General features: G+C 43.0%; 2 protein-coding genes and 1 long non-coding RNA gene across 3 annotated transcripts; all 3 read left to right on the top strand.

Moving 5' to 3' along the window:
- The first annotated feature begins 1,050 nt into the window (after nucleotides 1–1,050).
- On the top strand, nucleotides 1,051–3,776 carry LOC129824341 (uncharacterized). Its single transcript, XR_008754733.1, has 2 exons — nucleotides 1,051–2,143; nucleotides 3,622–3,776. It is a non-coding gene; the product is annotated as an uncharacterized LOC129824341 (long non-coding RNA).
- Nucleotides 3,777–5,286: 1,510 nt separating this feature from the next.
- LOC129824340 (methyl-CpG-binding domain protein 3-like) lies at nucleotides 5,287–11,068 on the top strand. The gene is made up of 7 exons (XM_055883917.1): nucleotides 5,287–5,458; nucleotides 7,543–7,705; nucleotides 7,790–7,927; nucleotides 8,404–8,494; nucleotides 8,603–8,780; nucleotides 9,434–9,592; nucleotides 9,822–11,068. The coding sequence occupies exons 1-6, from the start codon at nucleotides 5,445–5,447 to the stop codon at nucleotides 9,585–9,587; spliced, it is 738 nt and encodes a 245-aa protein (XP_055739892.1). The 5' UTR covers nucleotides 5,287–5,444; the 3' UTR covers nucleotides 9,588–9,592; nucleotides 9,822–11,068.
- A 4,917-nt stretch (nucleotides 11,069–15,985) lies between these two features.
- Nucleotides 15,986–25,125, top strand: LOC129824338 (RNA-binding protein MEX3B-like). The gene is made up of 4 exons (XM_055883915.1): nucleotides 15,986–16,336; nucleotides 16,881–17,419; nucleotides 19,437–19,693; nucleotides 20,102–25,125. The coding sequence occupies exons 2-4, from the start codon at nucleotides 16,936–16,938 to the stop codon at nucleotides 21,317–21,319; spliced, it is 1,959 nt and encodes a 652-aa protein (XP_055739890.1). The 5' UTR covers nucleotides 15,986–16,336; nucleotides 16,881–16,935; the 3' UTR covers nucleotides 21,320–25,125.
- Nucleotides 25,126–25,272: the final 147 nt, after the last annotated feature.

The raw sequence follows: 25,272 nt of genomic DNA, 5'->3' as shown, positions 1-25,272 counted from the left end.
GCTCTAGAAAGATCTCCCATAATGACTAAGCAGCAGCCCAGGCTCGCATTCGCTCTCTACTATTAACGAACACAGATTGTCAATGTGACTCAACAATAACCTGTTAACCCACTGGACTAAAGACATGGCACTAGATCAGTCTGAGAGCTAACAAGTCTGCAGAGCATAGTTCACCGATCTACCTCTGTTTGGCAGTTACCTTCGAACGCAACATTGAAGGTAATGATGAGATAATGGGAAATAATGTAGTCTCCCTGTATGATGGTAACACCGCCTTGTCCTCTGGAATGTGCACCTTATTGCTCATCGTCGCCACCTAACTAGGGTTGGGTGCTATCTAGCCCTGACGTTCTGATGTCCCTTGGAAAACATTGTTGTGTTAATTTGTATTGACGAAACCACATACGTCCTATGCCTGTCTCAAATGGCGTGTTCCTTATACCTCTGGGAAATAGAGACAAAATATCCAAATGAATGTGTTATTAAAACGGACTTCATTAAAAAGTCCGGGCGCGAACCAGGGACCTTCTGCACACATCAACAACTGACACCCACGAAGCGTCGTTACCCATCGCTCCACAAAAGCCGCGGCCCTTGCAGAGCAAGGGGCAACCCTACTTCAGGTCTCAGAGCAAGTGACATAACCGATTGAAATGCTATTAGCGCGTACCCGCTAACTAGCTAGCCATTTCACATCCGTTACACTGGTGCCTGACCTATCACTTGCTCTCTGCTTTACCTTATGTCAAAATAAGTCCTGCACGTGTGGCATATGTACAGAAGCAAGTGATCACTTGTAGGGGACTTTTACGAATTTGGAAAGTCTGTTTAATAATATGTTCCTTTGGATATTTTGTCACAAATTCCGAGCGGTATAAGAAACAAACTCCCTAACAATCGGCAGAGTAATATCTCCAACACTGAATAGTGTCGGCAGTCAGTCTCTTTATTTTCACACAACAGTTTAATAATAGAACATTAGTCACTTTAATAATGTTTACATACTGCTTTAATCATCTCATATGTATATACTGTATTCTATTCCACTGTATTTAGTCAATGCCACTCCGACATTGCTCGTCATAATATTTATACATTAATTCCATTATTTTACTTTTAGATTTGTGTATTGTTGTGAATTGTTAGATAGTACTAAACTGTTGGCGCTAGGAACACAAGCATTTCGCTACACCCGTAATAACATCTGCAAAATATGTGTATGTGACCAATACAATTTGATTTGAACAGACCTTGAGGTCGTCATACACGTAACCATGTTAAAATACTCCAAACCAGAAGGTGGCAGTAGCAGTAGCGTTGCACGGCAATGCATGTCTGTGTGTATTTATTTCATGGTCTAGATTCCAATGTTCGCTAGCTCCGCTGTTGTTATTTTGTAGAAAGCCGTCGTTGATACTATCCAGATGGCAACAGCTAGATAACTACATAGCAAGATGACGAAGAAGAAATTTAATTCGCTCTCCATAATCCCATACTACCACTACCAGCCCATCGCTAGCTAGCTAACATTAGCATATTCGCTAGCTAGCACAACATAGCTAGTTAGCTAAGGACAATGCTCCTGAGTGGCGCAGGCACTGCGTCTCAGTGCTAGAAGCGTCACTACAGACACCCTTGTTCGAATCCAGGCTGTATCACAACCAGCCGTGATTGGGAGTCCCATAAGGGCGGCGCCCGGGTTTGGCCGGTGTAGGCCGTCATTGTAAATAAGAATTTGTTCTTAACTGACTTGCCTAGTTAAATAAAGGTACAATTAAAAAAATGCACCAACTCGGCAGCTGTTTCATGGAAAGTAATCCATTGTGATTTAATTATGTCAATACTAGCTACAGTGGGTAGCTTCCTTGGAAGTATTTAGTGTGCATTGCGTCTGTGCACTTAGCTAGTTAGTTTATTAGCTAGTTACTATTGCATATGAAGTGTGACTGGCTCATGACATTTAACCGTCTATGTATGGATAAAATGTCATATTTTTTCAATTTTGTTGTCACTCCTGTTGGCTTCCCCACCTGGGGGTTCATGCTCTCTGGTTGGCTCAAAGTCAAGTCATTGTCCACTGACGAGCATTGAGATTCTGACAAGTAGAAAAGAGGATCGTCGCTATGGGGTCTACACGTAGCAGGTACAGCATTTGTTCTAGCAAGACAAAACGGCCTCCCACTGTGATAAGTATCAAGCAGCAGTCTATCGGTAGTGAGATTATCAGTGTGTTTCATGCTGAAATTCAAATGGAATTGTATCCAACATTCGTGAAACACAGTGCACGTGAAGCTAGCTGGAAGTTTTTCGGCAAAGGATTTCTGTGCGCGGATAATGTCCAAGAGGGATAGCATCTGTGTATCGCGACTAGGTGGTATCCCAAATGTTTCACTTTTATACCTTCCTGATTTCATACCCGGATATGCGGTATTATCTCGGTATACTTTATACAATGTGAAATCGCCACAGTAAGTTCTCAGATCTTCACAATATATTGGGTTTAGGGGTCGATTTGGGGACCAGTGTTTCCGCTGCAGTCATTTAGCCACGGCAAAATTATTGCCGCCACGCCCCAAAAATATGGACCCTGAAAAAATATTTCTGCCGAAGCGCACTTTGAAGATTCTATAACACTTCACATTTACTAATGAATAGAATAATCCGACAACCCCATAGTAGAATAGTTTATCTATTTACCTATTCGGCTTGTGTGTTGTATATGAGAAATATTCCTCTCAAGGCCATTCATGTTGCATAAACATCCAAGCAGTCAATGCACAACAATTCTTAATGCAATCTCGAGAAAACAGCAGTTTTAATGGCCTTTGTTAAAAAGAGGGGGATCTACACCATTTGAAATAGTTTTTTTTAACAGTGTCATGGTTAGGCACATTTACAGCTCTGAAATGCTCAGTGAGTGAATAGGGGAGAGTGGGGCTAAATGTAACACGGTAACTTGGGGTAAAACGCCGCCCTACCTACAAAATATTTCTGGGGGACTTAAAAAATGGTGAGACTGATTACATTTTTAGTTGAGCAAGAGCAGTGGCAACCAGGGAAAGTGTTGGGGAAAATGGTGGTTTCTGTGAGAAGTACAGGCAGGGGACATGTTACCCTGGCTGGCGGCATACTCCAAGTTACCCTAACAGGTAGGCCTAAATTATATTCACTGTGTTTATGCAAGTTTTTTGGGACATAAAATATATCAATAGGATGCTAACAAGTTAAAATATTACATTTAGCTAATGATTGGCCCAATAGGGTACATGCAGATGGGCAACCTCATACTTTAGCCTATTTATTTGTAGCCACTATGCTGCTGCATCATCAGTTGGGCTACAGGTGATAATGCTTTTTGCTAATAGCATACCTGATAATATGGAACATGCATAGGCTATATGCATTGTCCAATATGTTAAAATATTTATGTTATTGGGCTCATTTCTGGTGGTGGAAGTTAAATTTTAGATAATTTTATTTTCATTCATTTTGGGGTAGAATGTCCTTTTTAAAATGTCAGCAGAACTGAGCTTCTCAGTCCTTCTAAATATAAATTCTCACCTTGGACTCCCCTTCACCCGCCCACCCCCACTGTCTGAAATCAATTGTGTTTGCCTGTAGGTCAGTCTGTGCTGTCAGAGGCAGGCCAAGATAAATGGGGACAGTGTGACCAGAGCTGCAGATGTCATCAGACACCAAGACACAACTCCACACCAGGGCAATGACACGAGAAACAACATGCTTTCACCTTTTTCAATAAACTTAACTGGACTTTTCACCCTGATCTTTGACATCTTTTTTAAAATAACTGTTGTGCATTTTATGTATTTTGGGGGGGGGGATTGCTCAGCCAAGGAATCAGGTGGAGGAATGGGAAATGCAGGCATGAGAAATTAACATTTCTCTTATATTCTCCACATTGTTATTCCTTTGTTAGTTTGAAGTCTGATTTATTTTCTTTTTAAAGTAAAAAATGTCTGCTTTTCATGGTCCGTTTTCAATAATGGCTGCTGTGACTACTGCTAGCTAGCATGAGGACGAAAACGGCAGTTTTCTGGGGAAGCTAGTAGGGATGCACTGATATGACATTTTTGCCCGATATCCAATATTTTCCTTTCCAAAAAGAATCTGATACCGAAATGTCAATTTTTTGCGGTCTTTTAAGCATTCTAGTACAGTTAAATAGTTAACACACACACATGGATGCAGCATTCTAAGGCACTGCATCTCAGTGCAAGAGGTGTCACTACAGTCCCTGGTTCGAATCCAGGCTGTATCACATCCTGCTGTGATTTGGAGTCCCATAGGGCGTCGTCCGGGTTTGGACAGGGTAGGCCGTCATTGTAAATAAGAATTTGTTCTTAACTGACTTGCCTAGTTAAATAAAGGCCACACACCACACTGACCAAAAAGTTATTTTGTTGGCATTTACATATGTCCCCATTACCAGTAAAACATAATCAAAACCTATTTCCTTCACTTGCTGTGCTGTTTCATTGTTCATTTGTTCAGTTGTTTCATTCTCAACCAGGATTTCATCATACATGTCAAGCAGTGGAGTTTCAGCTCTGTCTGTGGCCTCTCTTCCTCGGTGCGCACTGTCACTGTTGGGCCGATGCAGGTGTTTTTTTGTAGCTAATATCGTCAGTTTCGATATGCTCACCGGTATATCGTGCATCCCTAGAAACAAGTAATATTTCAATCTTCTTGACGGAGCAGTGTGGATAAAGGTACAATTTGGAGGACAGTGGCATATCCCATCCCTGCATTGAGGTATGTTTCCGACCCATGTGTCGCACCGGCTCAACAGTGTCTTATTGTAACCATGATTGCGTTCAGACTTCAGAGTAAATAAGCGCAACGGTAGGGTCAGTATCTTCTGGCAAACCTGACATGATGGATAGTTGTTTTCTGGAAAAAACTTGGTATTGGGTTATTTCATCCAGCTTGGTTGATTTTTATATTTTATTATTGTTTTAATTGTAATGTAAATTGTTCTTCCTGTTGTGAGAAAATGGTTGTACTCAGGTCACCATTGGGAATGCGATGCTGGTCTCAATTGGGCTACCCTGAATAAATGCAAGTTTTAAAGTGTTTCGTATGAAATCGAAATAATTTTGTAAAACATACAGCTAAACTGATGAGAAAACGACTAGCGAATGTAGCTAGATTAAACAACATTAAAACACTCAACTGATCCCAACAAAGACAGGACTTCAGTTGGGACTAGTTTGTGGACCAGCGGATGACTTGCTGTCCACTTTATGTAACAGTGGTCTAGCGTTGCGGAGTGATCTTATGAGTGTCTTGACAAGAGAAAGCAGGGAGGACAGCTGACATCGAAAAGGAAAGCAGATCCACAACAAAAAAATATAGCCAAATATTTAAAACCCATGCAGATTCCCGAATCAACAAAAATCGAGCAATCATAACCTGCAAGAAGCATGGAGAGGAAAAGGTGGGGTTGTACGACTTGCTCGAATGAGTTGTAAGGACAAGTAGCTAAGTAAAAAGACGGTAGCTAGCTGTTAGCTGGTCTGCAGTAGGGAAGCATGTCTCTAGCTAGCTAACGTTGTTTCTCGATGGAGTAGCCGAGACGTTAGCTAGCCACTAAAGTAAGACATCACCCACTTAGGTAACTACGTACCAAAAATGTAAATGATCAGTGTCTACAGATTGCGTCAAATTTGATAAGTAACCATTAGATAGCGAACGATAAGTCATTGATTGCTAACTTTAGCTTGCTAGCAAATGTCAGCTCCCCGCACATTTGACAACAAATTAGCAAGTAACGTTAGCATCAGTAGCTTTCTGTTACAAGTCTTTGTTTAGATTTGTGTAAATTGATTCCGATTATGTGGACTTTATACTACATTATTGTGGGTGCAGTGCTGCGGGTTACCCACGACAGTAGCTAGCTAACGTTCATTGTTTACTACTATGCAGGGGTAAAAGTAAGGTGGTCAGGTACGGCGTCCCGGCAAAATAAATAGTGGGGATACGCCGTACCGGTAAAACGTGAGACTATCACAAATAATACATGCCCAAACAACTATAGGCTATTACACCATTATTTAACAATTCTGCATGTCAGCCCCTTGAAGAATTTGCGAATTGACTGGAAACTGTGTGGTATACTGTAACATTGAGTTGTGGTTTGAGGAGAACGCGTACATTCAGTCAAGGCCGTGATGAGTGGCGGAGAGCTCGCGGACAAGGCTGAGATTAGTGACGGAGACCGAAGCGTGCGTGGACAACAGTGAATGCGTCAATTCAGGCTACAAGTGTAAGCCTAATGACAATCGCAGAATTGCATTACAATACACGTAGGTGTTTTGTAACAGATGTCTCTTCCGTTGATCAAATTGCTAGTGCACTGTTGGTTTGGATGCTGAAATTATTTTGTGAGCGGACGAATGTGCGCGGGTAGCCTACAGGATCGCATTTGTTAAGTGATTGTTTGACAATCAGATGAGAACATCTGTCTGGTTGTGTTTATGCCACATTAAAAGGCATAGGTGGCGTGACCATAAGGCTAGGGGAAGCTAAGCTTTCGCTAAAGTGAATTGAATTAAACTGGCAAAATTATATAGCCTAATTAGCTTCTATCTATACCGAAATAAATCAAATCATTCAAAATAGGCTACTACACCAGAAAGCATGATTTGGCCACAGAGGATCATTAGCGTCTTTGAAAAAACGCAGTGGATTGTTTTAAATTGCATAGCCTACAGTCGGGATAGATGATTGTTGAGTTGCTACTGTCAGTGAAAAGCGGAGACCTAGCCAGCCGTATCGCAATATTTAAAAAAACACAATCGCGGAAAAACCGTTTGGAAAGCAAATGGCTATTGCTGTAAAGAGATGCCAATGAAAGACTCCAATCTGTCTTTTAGTTGTCAAAATTCTTAACTGAATTGAGCGAACAGTAGCCTATTTTATTGGCACCAGCTGAGAACATCGGGCACATCCCTGTGAGTGCGTATTCACTGTCTTTGTCATTGGGTTTCTTTTGGATAGTTATTTCCTCCTCCAGGGTAGATGGATGTTGAATTGTATTTAGTAGGCCAATTATATGAATCAGACATCGTATTTATTGATCTTTTTGGCAGAGTAGGCTACCCTGTAATTTTTGTAGCATTAAAAAAACGTGCAGGCACTTGGGTGTCCCATACCAGTAAGAAATTAAATCTACTCTCACCCCTGCTACTATGGTTGTTTTGCAGGCTGAGGCTCTTTGATATAACCCACTGCTAACAGTTCAATACAAGGCTCTTGCTTGTCATTCTATGCAGCTCATATCATGTTTTGATATGCATAAATCATACATTTTCCGAATGTACACTGCAATCTAGAAAATAATCAAAACAAGAGTTTAGATCGACGTTATGGTTTGTGAATTAGGCCCATTTGTAGTCTTGTCAGTGCAACACCACTGACCTCATCAATAGGTTTGTGCCTCTTGTACCTGCACGTTTGTGCCTCAATTCATTGCCTATGTTTTATTTTTTCTCCCGGTGGCCTGTTTTCCCGCCCCTTTAGTGACCCTGGAAAGAGATTCCTCAGCAAGCCCCAGCTAGCTCGTTACCTGGGCAACACCATGGAGGTGCACGCCATTGACCCCCGTGCAGGAAGGATGCTAACGAACAAACTGCACAGGAACAGACACAAGCATCGCTATGACAACAACAACCATCAGATCAAGGTGAGGGAGTTTGAGTCCAGGATCATGTGTAATCTGTTTGACCATTGAGCTATGATCCCTGACCTGTTTTTCTCTGTGTTGAAGGTCAAGCCAGACCTGAACACGACACTACCAGTCCGACAGACAGCATCCATCTTTAAACAGCCTGTCACCAAGGTGACCAATCACCCTAGCAACAAAGTGAAGACAGACCCCCACAAGGCTGTCGACCAACCAAGACAGGTGAGTCCAACGATGCTCTGCGCTTATTGGTTGTGATGTAATGATACCGTGATGTTATTTATTTAATTGCTGCCATGTGGTTGGTAGATGAAGTCATCTACTCTGGCCTAGTCTTTGAAAACGTATTATTGCAAATTGGGATGAGTCACTCGATTTATCAAGCTGACTTAAATGTCCAATGCAGCTGTTTTTATCTCAATATCAAATAGTTTCTGGGTAACAATTAAGTACCTTACTGTGATTGTTTTCAATTAAAATAGTCAAAAAGAAACTAATAGCTTCTTAGCAAAGAGTAATTTCTCAAGAAAGAATTTTGCTAGGAGTGGTCTGAGTGAGAGGCCTAATTGGATGAGCATAATGGGAGGGCTATGTAACCTGAACTAGCTGTTAGAGGTTTTCCATAAATTATGAAGCACATCATGATGTGATGTGTTTAAAGTCAAATGGCGAGCTGTTTACCCGCTGTTTGTCCTCAGCTGTTTTGGGAGAGGAAGCTGAGTGGTCTGAGTGCATTTGACATTGCAGAGGAGCTGGTCAAGACCATGGACCTTCCCAAGGGCCTACAGGGTAAGTACACACACAGCAGAGAATACTTGGGACTCATATACACATAAAACCAACGTTTTGGGATTTGATGTGTGTGTTTTATATCTGACTCTGTGAATCTCCCCCCAGGTGTTGGGCCTGTGTGTTCAGACAAGACCCTGCTCTCTGCTATTGCCAGCGCCCTGCACACCAGCCCCACACCCGTCACTGGTCAGCTGACCGCAGCCGTGGAGAAGAACCCTGGGGTATGGCTCAACACCACCCAGCCACTCTGCAAGGCCTTCATGGTTACCGATGACGACATCAGGTAAAGTACACACACAACTCAGTGGTCTGGCTCAACACCCAGCTACTAGCTACTTTTGGGCATTGTTGTTAAAGGGATAGTTTACCCAAATTACAAAATGACACATTGGTTTCCTTACCTTGTAAGTAGTCAATGGACAAGGTATAACAGCAATTCATGCTTTGGTTTAGTTTGCTGGCAACGTTTTAGCATTAGTGACAAATCCCAGTCATGGGACCGATGTTAGCATTTTTTACGCATCATGTCCAAATCATCCGAAATAATCTAAAATTGATTGTGAAGCAATCACTTATAGATGATTTCCAAATGTGTGAAAAATGTGCCACGTATCATGTTCAAATCAACAATAAGTGACAATGTTGAGCTTCACAATACATTTTGGATAATTTGGACATGATTCGTAAAAAATGCTAATATCGGTCCCATGACTGGGATTTGTCACTAATGCTAAAACATTAGCATGTGGAAACAGTTCCAGGCAAACTAAAAAAAGCATTGGATTGCTGTCATACCTTGTCCATAGACTGCTTACAGGTTAAGGAAACCAATATGCCATTTTGTCATTTGGGTAAGTATCCCTTTAAGCCTGCCCACGAGGACTGTCATCCATCCATTGCTCCCTAACCCCTCTCCTCTCTCTCTGGTGTATGTAGGAAGCAAGAGGACCTGGTCCACAGTGTGAGGAGGAGGCTGGAGGAAGCTCTGATGGCGGACATGTTGGCTCACATAGAGGCCTCCACCAACGAGGCAGACACAGACGCTCTGAAGGAGGAGCAAGCCGAGCAGGATGACAAGGAGGACGTATAGCAGAGGTACAGCAGAGCAGCAGAACGTAGAAATGAAATGGCTAGTTACTTTGTCTTTAAGAAATGGCCTAGGTTCTGTTGTGTGGGTTTGTTAGTAATACTTTGTAGCGAGATAACCAGGGTAGCTAAAGTCCAGAATTTAAACGTTTACATAATTCTGTGATTGCCGGTAGTAACACGCGACAGACAAAAAAAACGTTTGATTTATTTGCGATCATTTTTCTCTCTCCTACAGGGTTGGTGATTGCTACAGAAAGCTGCCTGGAGCACAGTATTCTACCCATACACACACCAATACACATACAGGACATTCACCAGGATCTGACTAGCATCTGTCAACATGAAGGACCCTCTCTTGTCTACGTCTCTCTGAATTGTTGTTGACCGTTTTCAAGACAATCTAAATATATTTTTGACCAATTTAAATGTAATTTTGAATAATTTTTTAAAGCCCTTAGGCGAGGCTTTGACGTTCAGAGTTCAATTCACTCATTTTTACCCTCACTAATTGTATTGAATGTGGAGAAGTATGTATGGTGCTTTAGGCAATATAGTCTTGCCCTCTTGTGAAGACAAGTTTAAGGTTTAAACAGAGTTAATGTGTGTTTGTCTGCGTGTGTGTGTTTGTGTGCGCGAGAGAGGAGAAGAAAGAGTGTGTTTTTGGGAGGGGGAGAGAGTATGTGTTTGTGGGGCACCACTCGGCCCATTCCAATTTTCCATCTGGCACCACTCAGTATCCTTTGCCCAAGTGGATAATTAGTGGGTGGTTAGAGGGGTGCATATTGGGCAAGGGACCACATGCTGTAAGATGACAGTTGGAGGCTCAAAACAGACTTTGCAAAAGACTACCTGTTTCAGAAATCAGTCATAGATAAGCATGCATCATATGATCTATTATGGCTCTTGTTATCTCTAACTAATAATTGGATTCTGTGTTCTCCAAACTGTCTTCTGGACGGTCATGAAGAGTGGTGCTCTACACAGAGGTTGAACAGGCTCTCATGTCTCAAACTCTCCCATAAGTTCAAAATGGTGCTAATTTAGTCTGTTCTCATCTTTCTAGATGTATTTGCTTTCATGTTACATTGATGATCTGTCAATAGGTGAGACGGCTGACGTAGACGGCTACTCTGAAATAGTTGCCTATTTGGGATTTTGTATTTTTTGTTGTTGAAATCGTTGCTGTGTGGCAAGTCAAAATTATGCCATAGTTATTTAACATTGGTTGTTTTTAGTAGGTTTTAAATGCTGCCATTTTTCCCTAAACTTGTTCTTGATTTGAGTTCTGAATGGGAAGACTGTTAGAATGATCCCTCCATGAAAAGTTATTGTTAAAATTATGCTTTCTAGTTAAAAAACCTTTGTTTCCATAGAGGGATTTGTTAAAATGTTCTCTTGAAATTTGAGTTCAAACATCAAGCAATTAATTCTGGATGATTCTTTTTTTTCATATAACTAAAATAAATGCTAACTCTTTTGTAATTTGTGTGTTTGTGTTCTTTTAGACCAGGGGTATTCAACTCTTACCCTATGAGGTCCAGAGCCTGCTGGATTGCTGTTCTACCTGATTATTAATTGCACCCACCTGATGTCCCAGGTCTAAATCAGTCTGTTATCTGGGGGGGGGGGAACAATGAAAAAAGCAGTGGGACTGGCTTTGATGTCCAGAGTTGAGTTTGAAGGTTTTAGACACTTGGTTTGTGAGAGCAGTGGACAACCTGGAGAAGATTCATCACTAGACTTGTCTGGTTTTGTAGGCCACCTAGCCAGTCTCAAAGTCAGGAATGGGCAACTGGCCTGTGGATCAATTTCCACAAACAAAATTAATGAATTCATTTATTTAGGAACTCTGTAGGGGTCTCAACTTACTGTTGAAAGTTAGAATAGTAGAATACCCCAGGTGAAATTTGGTTGCGCATCAGCAGTGTCTCTCAAATTGGTCACTGACAGTCACTCAGATAACATTTTTTTAGATTGGTAAATTAGTCTAGCCAGCTATGTAAACTTGCATCAATCATGGTTAGTCACTCATTTAAAAACTTCAAACATTTATCTCTGCCCCATGGCAAAATGAGTAGAATTAAATGAAGTTATACTGAACAAAAATATAAACGCAACAATTCTGTAGATTGTACTGAGTTATAGTTCATATAAGGAAATCGGTCAATGGAAATACATGTATTAGGCCACTAATCTATGGATTTCACTTGACTGGACAGGGGTGCAGGCTTGGAGGGCATAGGCCCACCCACTTGGCAGCCAGGTCCACCAACTGGGGAGCCAAGCCCAGCCAATCAGAATGAGTTTTCCCCACAATAGGGCAACTACGCAGCCCCCCCCCCCAGACGATCCCACTGGTGAAGAAGCTGGATGTGGAAGGCTGGTGTGGTCTGCGGTAGTAAGGCTGGTTGGACGTACTGACAAATTCTCTAAAACAACATTGGAGGCAGCTTATGGTGCAGAAATTAACATTGAATTCTCTGGCAACAGCTCTGGTGGATGTTCCTGCAGTCAGCATGCCAATTGCACCCCCCCCTCAAAACATGAGAAAACATCTCTGGCATTGTGTTGTGTGAAAATAATAGTGGCCTTTTATTGTCCCCAACACATTTTTATTCGATTTTTTCTCTTTAAAAATGTTTCACTGTGACCTGCTGCTGACTGTCAGGCAGTGAAGCAGGCTGTTGCTGAGTGAGTGAGTGGTGGGGAGAGCCAAAGGGGTGTGTGTGTTGAGATAGCACAATAGTTATTGGCTGAGTCACTTGATTGAGAGGAGAGAGAGCAGCACGAATGCACTTTGTAGGTAGGCTATTTAGATTGTCATTATGGAGAACTATTTCCAACCCTTTTTCCGTGAAACATATTTATACGCTAGAACTGATACACATCATTATAAACTGGGTGGTTTGAGCCCTGAATGCTAATTGGCTGACAGCCGTGCTATATCAGACCGTATACCACGGGTACGACAAAACGTATATTTTAACTGCTCTAATTACGTTGTTAACCAGTTTATAAGGCACCTCGAGGGTTTGTGATATATGGCCAATATACCACGGCTAAGGGCCGTATCCAGGCACTCTGCGTTGCATTGTGCCTATATTCTAATTTTGACTGGGTAAAGAAAACGGTATCTAGCGAAGTGCTTTATGCATGCTCGTTATCATTTACACATGTGTCCTCCACTCCAATTCTATACAATTTCCTTTTTGATCCAGTTTTAGATATTACTGTTGTCCATTCAGAACATTTGTCTTCACCAAATTTACTTGACGCGCTGCTCAATTCGAACTCAGCATCCACTTCCATCTTCTCCTAATCCCGCTCTGTTGTTCTCAACCGCTAACAGGTAAAAATAGTGCCAATCAGGGTTTCCAGGTCAAGCAAAATGTATAACCCTATGACCTCTCAAGAGAGGAGTTGCCATATTTATACAATAAACCATTTTTCAATGACGTTATCGAGCCAATTAGGAAGGAATATCTTAGTAACTTGTAATGACGTTGGGAGCTAAATTCGGGTTTCCTCAAAATAATAACAATTGCAAGCTATGACATTAAATAATTAAGGAATATGAATATGTGGCAAGAGAAAAGATCATTCACCCTTCACCCTTATTAAACACGCCAGATCATTTTCCATCAATGGATGTCGATTTAACTCGTTTGACTGCAATAAGGCACAAGGGGTATGACATAGGGCCAATATACCACAGCTAAGGGCTGTTCTTAAGCACGACGCAACGCAGAGTGCCTGGTTACAGCCATGGTATATTGGCCATATTCCACGAACCCCCCGGGGTGCCTTATTGCTGGTTACTGGTTACCAACGTAATTAGAACAGTAAAAAGTAATGTTTTGTCATACCCGTGGTATATTATCTGATATACCATGGCTTTCAGCCAATCAGCATTCAGGGCTCGAACCAGGTTTATAATTGTAAATAAATTACATTTGCGCATGTACATAACTATAGATAAATCCGACAGGAGAGTTTGATAGGATCTCGAAATCTCTGAGCAAGAAACACTTAGATGAAAATAAAAAACTAATGTTAGGCTATTTTCTAGCAATTGTGCTGTTATTATGTGCCAGATGTTAAGACTACAAACCGTTATGAAGGGCCCATTTGTGTGATTGACTTTCCATTTCAATAGGCATAGGCTACAGACTAAAATCTGGGATTATGATTGTAATTACATTTTGCCATAGTTTGCTTAGCTAAAGGCAGGAGCCTATAGCCCCCGATAGGCCTACATCTAATTTCAGTGTACAGTAGCCTAGACAAGATGTAGGCAAGATGTAAACTGAACGATTTAGCAGCTTGCTTACTTCAAATTAACAGACTAATTTATTCAACATGAATAAAGAGGCGATTTTGCAATAAGAAGTGCTTGTGTTTCCCAATAGCCTGCTGGAATAGGCTACTGAGGATGGGGTTATAATTTCAATCAGTGAATTAAATATATATAATATGTCTATGAACTGAATATGCTTGTCAACCACAGCCAATGAAGCTGGTTGAGAGAATGCACTAATCCATCACATTTTCTCACAGTAAAGTGTAACCTGTGTGTTTGCTTGTTTACGTCTGTCTTCTACCCTGTTCCCTTTAACTCTGCTCTTGTTCTCCAGGACCTAGGGGTTCTGCCCAACACCCAGACGTGGATCCACCTGATGTCCTCCATTACCAACAACCCTCCAACTTTTCATTACATCATCTACAGCTACTGTTATTGTCATGTTGTCATTATCTGCTAAAAAAGTGTTCTTGCTCTATCATACTGGGCACTTAATATGTGATATACACAGATTAACTAAAAACTAGCAGTGAAAACACTCAGAAGAAAGAGGGCAGCAGTGCCTGGATTTTGCAGTCTCCCTCTACAAGTCCTCCTTCTAAGATTGGCTGCCTGTTGAGAACAAGTGACAGGCAGGACCTCCCACACACACAGCAACCACCTCTATATTACACACCATCATTCAGTATTTTGGTCTATGATTGCCATGTGAGTGTACAAAAAATCTGTGAAAAAAAATATCAAAGTTTATATATTAAAATCTTAAATATTGCCAGGTTGGTTTTCACAGCTGTTTCACAAGGTGTTAATTGTTCTTAAGTTATATTATTATTAAGTTGTAAGGTATCCTTTGATGGTATATATTAGTTCCACATTATTCGTTGTTGTATCCTAGGACCTACAATAGATAATTATATATATTCAACCACAAGGGTGGTGAGCTATGTGAGATAGAAAAAAGTGAATCGTAATAGAGGATTACTGAAATGATATTATTTCAGTGTAGATAAGGGAAGGGCAGATTAAAATAAAAACCTGACAGCCAGACAAGCCACTGTATGAATCAAACGGACTTGCATATGAATGGAGTGGAAATTAGTTGACTTTGATCTGTAAGGTAAGTAACATTAATGTGTCATGCAGATTACAGGGTTTCTTTGCTATTTCTGAAACATAGCAACGTTTAAGACATGGATTTCATGTTTTAATGTTAACAAAGTACCCAAAAGGGGTTTGAAGTAAGGTTTTCATTTTATTAGCTAAACAAAACTTGTTTAAACAGCGAAATTGTAGCGGAAATCAGCTTTGTTTGAATAGCAGGGATGAAAAGAACGTCATTTTGGTTGTAATGATCTCCAAAATTCGAATCATTAGGTCATCACGCCGTTGATATAACAACGGACGCTAATAGTATATTGAATCCCATTGAGACGAAGGGGGGGACTCTTTTTGGCTGGGGGACATTATTTGGCACGACAGGCCCCCAAACAGCTAGGGCCGGCTCTGACTGCATGTGTGGGCATGGAAGTGGGTAGGCTGTGGCCCCTCATGATGAGCTAAGATTTTTCTTGGCCCCACCCCTATCAAAGTTGCCCATCCCTGCTCTAGGTCAATGTGAGAATCAGAAATGGATAGCAATCAATAATGGATAATAATTTCTTATTTCAGATTACATGTCTGGCATCTATTATTCAGTTATTGTCCCATTTGGTCAATGCCAAGGGGATGACAGGCACCCACACAATAAGTAACAGGGACATTGTTCCGTTCTAGACCTTTAAGCACAGTTGGTGATATTGAACTGTTTGCTACCCTTGAATAATTTTTTTGAGTTCTAGGTTTTGATAGATCCCAATAATACAACCAACCTTGTGATACCACACCCCCATAGCATCCAAAACTGCCAATTCCCCACCACTTTTCAAAAGATCTGACATGGAACCATCAAATTACTAATTTGCTTTATCAATTTCCGATTCTAAAAATGTATCACCATAACAATAATATCGATCGTGATTGTGAGGCTAGCACGCTTGCGGTGAAGCGCTTCTGTGTTGCGTGGCCTTTGAACCCATTGTTGTGTCGCGACTGACGTCAGTTCTGTGTGCGAGACAGGCAGAGCGGCGTGCGCCTGGCGAGACAAAGGCGGCGGACCAGGGAACAGCCGGGATAAATATCCAGATACAATTGTCGGGAGGTATCTGCATGGGAATATAATGATAACCTACGAATCGATGCAAAGATTGACGGGCCGCTAAATGACCTCGACATTCGTCTGGAATAGAATTGTATCAACAGCCTGTCCCTTCTCTTTCGTTTTTAAACATTTTCTCCAACGCCCCCAATTTATCGAGCTAGCTACTAGCTAGCATTAGAGCATTGGTAGCCACTCACCATTCCCTCAAGAATCAAAAGAGAGGAACTCTATACAATTGGGAGGTAGCCAAAAGGTAAAGTAACTGTGTTATTTTATTCAAATATAAAATACACGTATTTGGCTTAGACGTATTATTTGAACTTAAGTATTTTTGCTCGGCTATCCAACTAGCCAGCTAGCTGTGGTACTCCCAAACAAAGGGGACGACAACGTGACAGACTCAACTGTGTGGAGCTAGTTTGCTAGCAGATTACCGGTTTTCCAAATGTGATGCTCCCTTTTCGGGATGAGACGGTCTGAATAGACACAAGAAAACGCTCTAGTGTTGGTCAGTGTTAGTGAATATTGTATGATGCATATTTCAACAAGAACCAAGCTTTATTTTCGCCACACAGTGAGACAGAATGCAACAACACACAGACAAAGCAGGATAGGAGAAGGGTTGAAGGAGACGTCGCCCAAGTGGAGCAACACACTAACCTATTTATGAAACTAGCGAACTATGACATCGGATATGTTTTATAACTTTTAGTGTATTTAATTTGTGTGTTTTCTAAAACGTATCTTGGCGCGACACGTTTTGTGCTGAAACTCCCTTTGTTGTGTCAATTTCCTAGAAAAGAGCGCTTTGCACACAGACGCCCCAAGATCTGATGCTCATCCTCGTGGACTATGCCTAGCCCCTTATTCCACCCCGAGATTATGGACCACGACATGGTAGTGAGCAGCCAGCACAACGGGGTCAGCCTGCCGCGAGAGACTGACCAGGAGTCCCGGGACGAGGACCATCAGGATGCGCTCCGCTTCGCCCTGGACCAGCTGTCATTTATGGCCCTGGAGAAGGTGGACTGTGGTGGTGGGGGGCTCGTTGACACGCTCGATGGTAACCAGGGACCGTGCTCCGGGAATTCCAACGGCGGTTATGTCGACCTGCAGATGCTGGAGCACCAAGGAGGCTCCCGGGACTCCCCGACATCCTGCTCCCCGTCTCCAGAGTACTATGGATCGGGCGGGTACCACATGACTGGCCCGCACTCTCACCCCATGCTCGGTGAACAAAGCTCTGTTCTCTGCAATCGCAAGAGGAGTGTCAACATGACCGAATGCGTACCTGTGCCCAGCTCAGAACACGTTGCTGAAATAGTGGGAAGACAGGGTAAGAATTCTATATGTTTTCCACTTTTGTTTATCAATGTGGTTTGGCCGTAGCTAGCTAATTCATAAGGTATTATAGTTATAGATGTTCAGAGTCTAGCCATTACCAACTACCTCGCTCATAACCACATGAATGCATAGGACTGCCTTCCTTTGTTTGGATGGTGAGATATCTCATACGTTTATCAGCGCCGGCTGGTGTTATTGAGAGTTGGCCTTGATGTGTACAGTGGATGTTGTTTATGCGTTTCATTATACATGTAGATCAAGAATGACTTACTAGCCTAATCTGCATGTCCTGACAAGTGTTGAGACAACTCAAGATGTGTGTAGGGGGAGGGGTGGGACAGGGTCAGACAAAGCAGCAGATTGTCGGGAGTCCGGACATGTCTAGCAGCCGGCACCAAACAAAAGAAACCTGTCGAATAATTTTGATTTGGGCTATATGTAGGCCTCAAGTCACACATGTAAACAATAGGCCTGGCGTTTACATTGAGGTCAACGTTAAAGTAGATTTGTAGTAATTTGTATATAGTTTTGCTCAACCCCAATGCGAGGCTTTTGGGAGGTCCGATGCACAGAACACGGGATTGGGCGGTGTTTTCGCCCCGCATCCAGCGCCGTCGACCGCTCTCAACTGGTTTCAAAATCCACCCATATTTTATCTCCGCACACTTAGCTCAATATTCACTACTAGTTTGCATACACACAGTGTCAATGCTTGGCGCAGTTGTGGCAACGTTATTGCATTGTTCTCTTTGTTTGAAAATGCCATGCTTTCTGCCTCCCAGAATGACATCACACACTCAGCACCCCATTGGTGGGTGAGAGTAAACCGTCCATATTTAAAGGAACAGTGCAGCGGTTCTTGAGTTAGCGTCATTAATACTACTGGGCTAACAAGCTATAGGCTTTATATTATGGAAATATATTTTAATCTGTTTGTCAACCAGTGAATGCAGTGTGGCCAGAATTTTTTGACAGTTTTGTAAATTGTTTTGTATCCCCAACAAATTCCTTGTCTTTCAATAACTTAAAGCAGCAAGCAGGGGTTGTAACAATAACAAATCTGTTCCTGTCCCTGTTTTGGTAAAAACCTCAGGAGAGGTTGGAGAAATGTAACCACTCTCAAATTCACAGACAGGGCTATAGATGCAAGGACAGGCGATCCATGATATAAACATTTTACTCTTAACGATGTTTGTTTTCATGTAATTTGTTTAAACATTGGAGTAAAATAAGCGTATATTTTGGGTTCTCCTTGAGTGTGACAGTTGAACTAAGCTCACGAGGCATTTATAAGTTCTATTCATCAGGATTCAATGGGTATATACATAAATTCAAATATGGAAGTTGCATGCCCCTTAAAGTTAGTCGCTGTATATATTATTTAAATTATATAATTCATTTTCACATAGTTTATGCACAACCAATACTTTCCACTTAAATTCCCATTATGAGAATAATGAATACCTTAGAGGCTGCTGCCCTATATACATAGACTTGAAATCACTGGCCACTTTAATAATTGGAACACTAGTCACTTTAATAATGTTGACATTTTTCATTACTCATCTCGTGTATATACTGTATTCTATTCTACTGTATCTTAGTCTGTCGCTCCGACATTGCTCGTCCAAATATTTACATTTACATTTACATTTACATTTAAGTCATTTAGCAGACGCCCTTATCCAGAGCGACTTACAAATTGGTGCATTCACCTAATGACATCCAGTGGAACAGCCACTTTACAATAGTGCATCTACATCTTTTAAGGGGGGGGGGGGGGGCAGAAGGATTGCTTTATCCTATCCTAGGTATTCCTTGAAGAGGTGGGGTTTCAGGTGTCTCCGGAAGGTGGTGATAAATATTTATATATTCTTAATTCCATTCCTTTAGTTAAAAATTTGTGTATTGTTAGATATTACTGTTGGAGCTAGCATCTGTTTAACGTGTATGTGACCAATAAAATAATAAAATGCAATCTTCCTCACCCTTCCACCCCTCTGTCCCAGGCTGTAAGATCAAGGCACTGCGTGCGAAGACCAACACCTACATAAAGACCCCGGTGAGAGGCGAGGAGCCCGTGTTCATAGTTACAGGGCGCAGGGAAGACGTGGAGATGGCCAAGCGGGAGATCGTCTCTGCGGCCGAGCACTTCTCCATGATCCGGGCATCCCGCTGCAAGGCTGGGGCCACGGGCACAGGAGCACCCGGGACAGGGGGAGCGCTCCCTGGACCCCCCCACCTGCCTGGACAGACCACTATACAGGTATGACAATCACAGTAGGAGATACAGCAGCTTAAAATGTTTTCTTATTTATTCGACCAGTTCTGTTGAGATGGCCATCTTTATTTTACGAGAAGGGAGCCTTGGCCAGTAGTCAGCATCACAAGCACCTGTGGAGATATACAAATATCTGTTGGCTAAAATATCCCTTCTTTGAATAGATAAAATAGAGGTCATGATAAACTCTAACATCTACTTTCATACACTTACTGCACGACCATTCAATTCCATTTAAATGCCAGTTATTGCCAATTGCTTTACTGCTCTGCCAGTAAATGGCATGGTTCATCACCAGTTTTTATAGTTATGTAATTCCTCCTTGACAGTTTTTCCTGGCCAGGTCAGGTGGTCTGAAACTCTCACTGTTAAGTATTTCCTTCCCTGGTGCAGGTGCGGGTACCGTATCGTGTGGTGGGGTTAGTGGTGGGGCCCAAGGGGGCGACCATCAAGCGCATCCAGCAGCAGACGCACACCTACATCGTGACGCCCAGCAGGGAGAAGGACCCCGTGTTTGAGGTGACGGGCATGCCTGAGAATGTGGACCGAGCCCGTGAGGAGATTGAGACGCACATCACCCTGCGGACCGGGGCCTTTGTGGACCTCCAGGGAGACAACGATTTCCACACTAACGGGACTGACGTCAGCCTAGAGGGCCTGGGCTCGCTGGCTGGGGGGCTGGGCGCTGCTCTCTGGGCTCGGGCCAACAACCCCCACCCTGCCCCTCCGCCCCCGCCGCCGCCTCCACCACCCCCGCTCCCCATGGCCATGCACCAATCTTCTGGGAGGAAGCTGTCCTCGGCCTCCTACCACCAACACAACGGAGGGATGGGCTCTGAGTGCTACAGCGCCACCAGGAGGGCCACCGAGGGAGGTAGCCCCACCAGCCCATTCAGCACTAGCTCCAGCAATGCCGGCGGAGGAGGGGGGTTCACATTCGGGGGTGACTCCACCCCAGGCCTCCCCTCTGAGGAGCTGGGCTTTGAGTTCAGCGCCTCCAACATCTGGGCCCCTTTCGTCAACGGAGGAGGAGGGAAGATACCAGGCACCTCCCAGAAGCAGCCTCTCCGCAGAAACAGCAGCGGCCTGAGCGGCGGTGCCATCACCCCCCGCCTGTCCCCCACCCTGCCCCCCGACGCAGTGGTGGGACCCCTGGATCATCAACTGGCCCGTCGGGCCCAGAGTGACCCACTCAGCACCCTCTCCTGGCTGCAGTCGGGCGGTGCCGGTGCAGGGTCCTTCTCTGGAGCGTCTAGCTCCAGCTCCGGAGGGTCATCCACCGGTTACTCCTCCTGCTCAGCTTCCTCCCTGCCCGGAGGCTCTCCCACCGATTCAGAGGGCGGGGGTAGCTGCGTTGGCCTGGGCTCTGGCATGCTGGGCCGGCTGAAGGCTGCAGCAGGCGCTGGTGCTGGAGGTCTGGTTGGCATGGGGCCAGGGGGCGTGAGCAGGGACTGCTTTGTTTGCTTTGAGAGCGAGGTGACAGCGGCTTTGGTGCCATGCGGACACAATCTGTTCTGCATGGACTGCGCCGGACAGATCTGCCAGTCCGCTGAGCCTGAGTGCCCTGTATGCCATACCACTGCCACACAGTGCATCCGTATCTTCTCCTAATAGCCCCCCCCCCCCTCACCCACCCGAAGACGAGGGATGGTATGGGGACTGAGGAGGGGGCGAGAGGGGTAGGGGTGTCATCTTAAAAAAAACTGTACTTTACGGTCTTACTATCCGAGAGAACTGCAGTGGACCATCAACTGTGGCGGGACGGACGGACACCAACGACCTTCTCTGCACATATGATGGACCACAATGATTACAATATTAGAAATATGACACTATACGGATGTTGATTTAATGATAACTATGACAATAATAATAATGAAAATATTTCCAGACTGACTGATTTTGATTGGTTCTGCGGACTGCAGAAACAGTATGGTGGGATCAAGAGGTTTCATGGTGGACTTGTATGGAAGGAAACCAGTGTCTTATCTTCTGGCTTTCGTTCTGACCTGGACCAGCCTTCAGGCCTGAACTAGCTCTGAACTAGGTTGCCAGGCTGTTTGAATAGTTTCATTCTCTCGCTTTTTTTTTCCTTCTTCAGATATCTCTGCCTGCTTCTCTCACAAGCCTTTTCCTTTGACACTTTTGTACTTAATAGCAGATATTTTTCGACGGAGCTGCCTAGGCCTGCACTTTTCTACTCAGTTTCCTTTTCGATGTTCTTTGACAGAAGACCAAAAAACGGCGTTTTGCATCCTGAGTTCGCTCCTGTTCTTTCTTTTCAGCTCTCTCTCGCCATCTGTCCTCTCTCTGATTCAGAGGGGTTGGCTTAAATGCGGAAGACACATTTCGGTACAACTGACTAGGTCTCTCTTGCTAGCTAGTATAGTGACATAAAGGAAATGCTTTGGTATGAGCCTGGAACTGACTTTAAAACAGGCACAGAGACACCTATCAGACAAAAACAAGCCAGAAGGCCCTACTAGATCTTATGAAGACTGAAACACGTAAGGTATTTATACTGTTCAAAAACTGATATCCAATGTTGTGGTTTTAATGACTAGTATAGGAATAATACAATGGTAATAAGTTATTTAAGGAATATCAGAACTAATGCCAGAGGTCAGTTACTCAGTACCCCTTGGTCCTTCTTTCTCTCAACCGCTCTCTCCCTCTCAACCCAATCTCCTTCAATAGTTCCAGTTTAGTTTTTGGCCCCATTCTTCCACTCTCTCTCTTCCCCCTGTGGAAGTCCACTCAGATCCTCTGTTACAGTTTGCTTTGGAGAGCTAATGTATTTTTTTTAATGGGTCTTTGGCTTTTGACTGTAAAGTATGTTGCCCCTGACTCCCTACTCTCTGAACTGCATTGACGTCGAGTAGGATAAGATGGGTCTTGATGTCACACACACACAGGAATGTCTCGTCCAATAGGGGTCTTGGTTAAGGGGAGGTGGCCCACCCCCAGTATTGGGGGCATCCGAATGAGCTGTCTCTGTGCCCTGAGCGACACATTGTAATGTTATTAGACCCCCCCCCCCCCCCCCCCTCGGGTTCCTCGATTTGAGTGATTTTTGGTCTTCCGCTCCCCCGCCTCAGCTCCCCCAGCAAAGCTCTTTATCTCCTATTCCAACCTGGATCACCCCTCCCAAGTGACATTGTCACCCTGGGAGATCTATTTTGTGTTTGTATTTTTACATCAACTGCCTGTCTGACTGTGTTTTTAAGTATGACATGGTTGGTTTTGGTGTGACGGTACATGGTTGTTATATGCACCCCTCTGAACGTACATGCGGATCTACTCCTAGAGCCAGACAAGCCATGACAAACAGAATCAAAACAATGAATGGGAGAGGAAAAAGGGCTTCCTTGCGCACACACACACACACACTACATTTTCAGATGTTAACCTTCTCATCAGTGAGAATAATCAACTTATCCAATATGGCAGCTAGTAGCTAGTTCATCCAGGGCTTCCAGACACTCAGTGTTCAAACCCCAACAGCTGCAGAATGTGTTGCTTGTTCTTTTCTCTCTGGTCTACATCTATAGAACACTGGTCAACCCTGTCAGCACCAGTCCTTCTCAGTCATGTCCATCGCCTGTGAACAGAAGGCTCTGTTCCAATACTTTTCAAATGCAGCATCTCTTTCTACCCTCACACCTTCAGGTACTATCCCCTGATCTACCATGTGTGGACAGGTGAAAGCAGGTTCTCTACTGGATTTTTCTCAATAATGTCACTTCAGATCAGTGACTACCTTCAGGGAGGGAGAAGGAAAGGACGCAGGGCAGCAGATAGCCTAGCAGTGAGAGCGTTGGGCCAGTAACTGTGAGGTTGCTGGTTCGAATACCCGAGCCAACAAGGTGAAAAAAATCTCTGTGCAAGGCACTTAACCCTCATGTGCTCCATGGACAACATACTACAATGGCTGACCCTGTAAAACAACACATTTCATTGCACCTATCTGGTGTGTGACAATTAAACAGAGAATTATTATTATTTATTTTTTAAGAGAATGAACAGGCAATTCACAGAGCTCAAGTATAGTCTGTGCTTGAGGGTCAAGCCGGGCTACTTTTTAACAAACAACTTCTGTGTCTGAGATGCCTGACTAAATGAGCTTGTCAAGTGAAGGGGACAGCGGCTTGACGTCTTAGTCTGTAATCTAGTAATCGACCCTCCACATTTAACTACACCGCAATGCTCCCTACTTGAATGGCCCTTCATGTCCACAGATGTGGAGCTAGTAGCTGGCTGACTGATGAGTCATATTTCACTGAAGACTATAATGGTGCTTTGGTGCAACTCACTACTGACATATAACTGGCAACCCTGACCCCGCTCCTCTCTCTCCCCTCAACGTGGGAGGGATCTGTGTAAACTGGCAACCCGTCCCTGCTGGGTCTGACTTTAAATGTTTTTAGTATAGTTTTTCTTTGCTCCTGCAGACTCAAGTTGGCTGCAGGGAAGGATGTGACCATGTCTTTTAAAGGAACAGATAAACTATGACTGTTGTGTCAATCTTAAAGGCCCTTTTCCAGAACTGCCCATGATTCCTCAGTCACTAAAATGTCCAGAGTTGAATTTGCCAGGTGGTTCTGGTCTGGTTGTTTCACCAGGTCATGTACAGTAGCATGAACAGTTAAAGGGTACAGAATATTCTCATATTGACTGCTGATTATTTTAGCTGAATTTAACCCCTGACCCCCACCCCATTAAGGTTTGAAAACAGGGTTTATAGAGGCTCCTTAAGGAGTGACGTCTGACCTTTTTGTGACACAGGTGGACCCAGGGGGAGCCACGCCCATCCGGGAACTTCGCCTTCCTATTTTGCTTTAATCCTTTAACGCAGAACCAAAATGTTATGTTAGCAAACAAGGTTTCAGGCCTGACTTGTGTATATACCCTGAGTACAATCAATGGGATCTCATTTTCAAAAAGTTACCAGACTTAAGTAAGGAAGTTGTAGTTTTTAAAAACATGTAACATTATTTGTAGGTTAACCATGTGCATGTCTTCAAGCCATCAGGCATTAGCAAATAATTTTTCAGAGGAAAAACAAAAACTTTTTACACTTTATTTTTACAATTTATTTGCTTACCTAAATATCCCAGACAATAATGTGACCCTTTTTATTACTTCAAAATATTTTATTTTCAATATTTTTTATTTTATTTCCTGTGTACAACATGTAGGCAATTTATAACAAAATTAGAAAAAAATTATTGAAGAAATTTTAAAATTGAAATATATTTTATTTGAAAGTTTATGGACCTTTTAACCGTGAGCCGGAACAATATATGCATATAATTTGAGCTGTCTTGACGGTTGAGAAATGTATCAAGAGTTTTATTTTTTATGCTTCTTTAATAAAATCTTGTTTTTGGTTTCATTTTTTTACTGTAAAACAATAACCCTATTGTGATTTTGTTTTTTCTCTTCACTTTTTATGGTAGGAATACTGCATGGCTGTGTGGTTACCTTGCATTCAAAACTTCCAACCAAATCAGTGAGCTACTAGTCTCATGGACAGGCTATGTAAACATATCTGAACAAATTAC

This window comes from Salvelinus fontinalis, chromosome 26, assembly GCF_029448725.1.
Source record: "Salvelinus fontinalis isolate EN_2023a chromosome 26, ASM2944872v1, whole genome shotgun sequence".
NCBI classification, from domain to species: Eukaryota; Metazoa; Chordata; class Actinopteri; order Salmoniformes; family Salmonidae; genus Salvelinus; species Salvelinus fontinalis.
This window is presented reverse-complemented; position numbering and strand designations above follow the sequence as displayed.